This window comes from Armigeres subalbatus, chromosome 2 (assembly GCF_024139115.2).
Source record: "Armigeres subalbatus isolate Guangzhou_Male chromosome 2, GZ_Asu_2, whole genome shotgun sequence".
NCBI lineage: Eukaryota > Metazoa > Arthropoda > Insecta > Diptera > Culicidae > Armigeres > Armigeres subalbatus.
The window spans coordinates 42,018,026-42,021,705 of NC_085140.1; the positions used below are offsets into that span (position 1 = coordinate 42,018,026).

Genomic DNA, 3,680 nt, shown 5'->3' on the forward strand with positions numbered 1-3,680 from the left:
GTTACGCGAGTAGATCTTTAGGCTTTACTCCAGAGATTTCTCGGATGACTAAGACCTCATTTCAGGGATTTTTGCATTACTTAAAGCATATACTGTGAACACCTTCAATTCTAAGAAGCGCAAAGAGCTTGTAGCATCTTTGAAACTGGTTGAATGGCCTTTGGTTACGCGTGTAGACTCTTAAGCCTTACTTCAAAGATTTCTTGTATAACCATGGACATAAGCTGTAAACCTTGACAATGGTCAAAAAGTATATGAGTTTCTGTTTCCAAAACTGTCAAAATTATCTAAATCGGTTGAAAATTGTTGAAGTTATGAGAATATCAATTTATGGGAACACGGGTACCCTGTCGGCCATCCACGTGTGTTTTTTTGTTGGCCGCATAAGGGTTAACTAACGACATTTAGCTACCCATTACGCTTCCGTTTTATCCGTTGAGTATGAACTGCGCGTGCTTTCGTGTGGAGGCGCGTGGTACATCATAGATTAGATGTTTTGCCTCGCAATATCATTAACAACACTGTTTCATCAAAATCTGGAAAATTCATATGTGCACATCTTTGTATCTGCTTTTTTAAGTTCTTTTACATGAACCGCATAATTTTCGGTCTAGTTTTATTACATCTTGAATACTATCAACATGATAAAATACTGCCTCAATGCTGCCTCACAAAACACCTATGTGGCTCAATACAACAAATATTTTCGTTGCATATGTTTTCAAGAATAAAATCAACGTCTCAAACAAATATCAATTTTACTTGTTCTTCATTCACCATGCATGCAATGCGCATGCCTCATGAAATGTCAAAATTTTCTTTGCCACCGCATTAGTAAACATTGGTCGGCATTAACCGCACAAGTATTCAGCTTATAGTTGTAAATCACAGCCATATATAGTTTACCAAACTGAGAAAAACAAAGATCATGATTATCACAACACGGTTCAGTTCAGTTCACAGCAGAAACGACTTTACCTGAGAAGATGATCCGTTTTTCTCTGTACAAATTGGTTATGCTGCTGTTTTTCATCATTGCATTCTACTACATAACCCGCTGGCAGATAGTTTTACATAATGAAAACGAGACACACCTCCAAAGGTTCGTACACACATGCAACATTTCCGAAGCACAGCGGAACGAATTGGAGCAATTGTTCCACAGGTAAATCTCCTCTTGCAATTCATAACGTCATATGCCATTTTAAATCGCTTGATGGTTTTAGGGTTCACGACATACTGGGGCGCCATGGCCTTACGCACATCCTCTGCTACGGCACCCTCTGGGGTCAAATTCGGATGGCGAAAATGCTGCCCTGGCGCAAGAAAGCGGAGTTTTGTGTATTCAACGAAGAACTGATGGCTCTCGAAGAAGCAAGCTTCCTGCGGTCCTTCTACAGCAATAATTTGAAAATCTATTACATACACTCGGAAGGGCTCTATCGGATTTTCCCGGAAAATCCGGACATCGGTCCGTACGTGGAACTGATTGTCTTTCAGCGTGACGATGCGGTATGATGGTGATACGGATAGTTGCTAGTTTGACTCGTTTAAACCGGATTTTTCGTTCACAGCAATCGATGTACAAACGAGTTGGCTGGAAGCGAAGACTGCTGCCACCACACTGCGACTGGACGCCTTCTTTGGATTGCTTTCCGATACATTTGTTGGAATCGTCGCTGCCTCGTCGCAAACTGGGGCGATACTTCTACAGTGTGCCAATGGGAGGAATCGAGCTGCAGAAATATCACTATACGCAAAATTGGTGGAAGGATGTTCGAGTGTTCAATTGTTAGGACTGTTTAATTATTGAATTAGTAGCTTAAGTAGGATACATGCAATAAATATAAAAGTGAGCAGTTGCCCTAGGATCAATTGCAACATTCAACCTTAAATTTCACTGCTACGAAGTCTTTAAGGATTTGAAGGAGTTTATTCTTTACCTAATGTTCTAAGACGGAAAATGTTTTAAGACGGAAAAATTTCCAAAGGCAAGTTCATATATCGCTTCATGGCTTGTCGATCTATGCCAGTGGACCCCAGCATGCTTACTATCGAAGGCCGCATTGCAATTTTGTACTGTTGAAGCGGACCGCAGTATTCTTTTTTATTGGTTTTATTCAAGCAGAATTTTTAAGCATAGTACAAAATATTGAATATAAATAAAAATATCTTTTCGGTTCAGTTGACAGAAAGTATAAGTTGTCGCGGAAATAACGACAGCATGTTTCAAAAGTGTTTTTGATGCCAGGTGAACATGACTGCAGGGTCTCCAGTAGCCTTGCGTGCAAATGCGTAGGATTGCCAATCCAGAGATGACGAGTTCGATTCTCGGTCCGGTCTAGGATGTTTTCGGCTTGGAAACATTCTCGACACTATGGCCATAGTGTATCCATTGTACTTGCTACACAAGATACATAGTCCAATAAATAACTTGGGAAATGCTAATAGAATACTAAGTTGAATAGTAGGCCAAGTTCCAGTTGGAATGTAGAGCCCTTGAAGAAGAAGAAGAATAATAAGAAGAAGAACATGCCTGCAGTGTTGATTTGAAATCGAGTAAATCTGCTTTCCGAACCTTACATTCATGTTGTCCTATCAATTGATGTTTCTGAAAACTTTTCTTCATCAATATTGAAGCTTGAAGGCTCCACCAGACACACGCAACGCGACAATCGTGACGCGATTCTATCGCTTGGCGACTGTGATCCTATGGTCCGTATGGTTGGTAGGTCAGGGGGAGCCTTGAAAAAAACCTTGGTTTGGCTCAATATTTTCCGTAGCGTAGAGCACGTTGACATGATAGTTGATAGTCAACGGGTTTTACCTGGAGTTAATAATCCAGCATTTTTTCAAATTTCGCAGAGCCTTAACTTGTTTTAAGGAATAAAACGAAACAGTGTATGGAAACATTATTCTTACATGAAGTTCAACATTAAACTCCTTTAAATCTGCGAAAAAACAGACATTTGCTATTTTTATAGCCCGGGACAATAACATCTAAGTATGTTTGGTCTATCATCATTCCGTGCCGATAGTTCGAACGAGCCAGACGTGTGTGCTGTGTCTCATCGCGGATTGTGTTCGGTAGTGAAAAGGCTGTTGTGTGGTGCGCTCCTACCTACGGATCCAAGGCGATCACTGTCGGCGAGTGAAGTAGCTGCTTCTGGCGACGCCAGTGAAGCAGGCTATTGTTACTGCTGCTACCTACAGCAGCAGGGGCAGATAAGTGGCAAAACTTTTTATTGTTCTCCCTTCTGTTTGATACAGAGTGGGACTGCTTAGAATTAATCGAATTAGTTTTTTTTTAAGTTTTTTTTTCTAATTTGCTATTAGTTCTAAGTTAGTATAAGCAAAATTATCCTTCCACCTTGCGGGGTGAGAATGGAGGAGGAGACTGGAGAAGGCAATGTGCCTGCTAAAAATGGAGGGCGCACTCGATTGTACCATGCGGCTTCGCCTGGGCCTTGGGTTGTTTACTTTCGGCAGAAAGTAAAAAGCCTAGATTTTCTCGGCATAAACGAGACTTGACGCGTCGTTTTCCGAAGCTTGATTTTAGCCAGATCAACAGGAACAAACTACGCATCACCGCACCTACTTACCAGGTGGCGAATGAAATTGCTGGCGACAGGGCGTACAATGTTGAATATATGGTTTATGTCCCCTCGCGGGAGGTCGAA

At 41.3% G+C, this 3,680-nt stretch overlaps 1 protein-coding gene across 1 annotated transcript; it reads left to right on the top strand.

The window, feature by feature from the left end:
* Window positions 1–856: 856 nt before the first annotated feature.
* Window positions 857–1,888, top strand: LOC134214307 (uncharacterized). Its single transcript, XM_062693717.1, has 3 exons — window positions 857–1,165; window positions 1,227–1,512; window positions 1,575–1,888. The coding sequence occupies exons 1-3, from the start codon at window positions 987–989 to the stop codon at window positions 1,794–1,796; spliced, it is 687 nt and encodes a 228-aa protein (XP_062549701.1). The 5' UTR covers window positions 857–986; the 3' UTR covers window positions 1,797–1,888.
* Window positions 1,889–3,680: the final 1,792 nt, after the last annotated feature.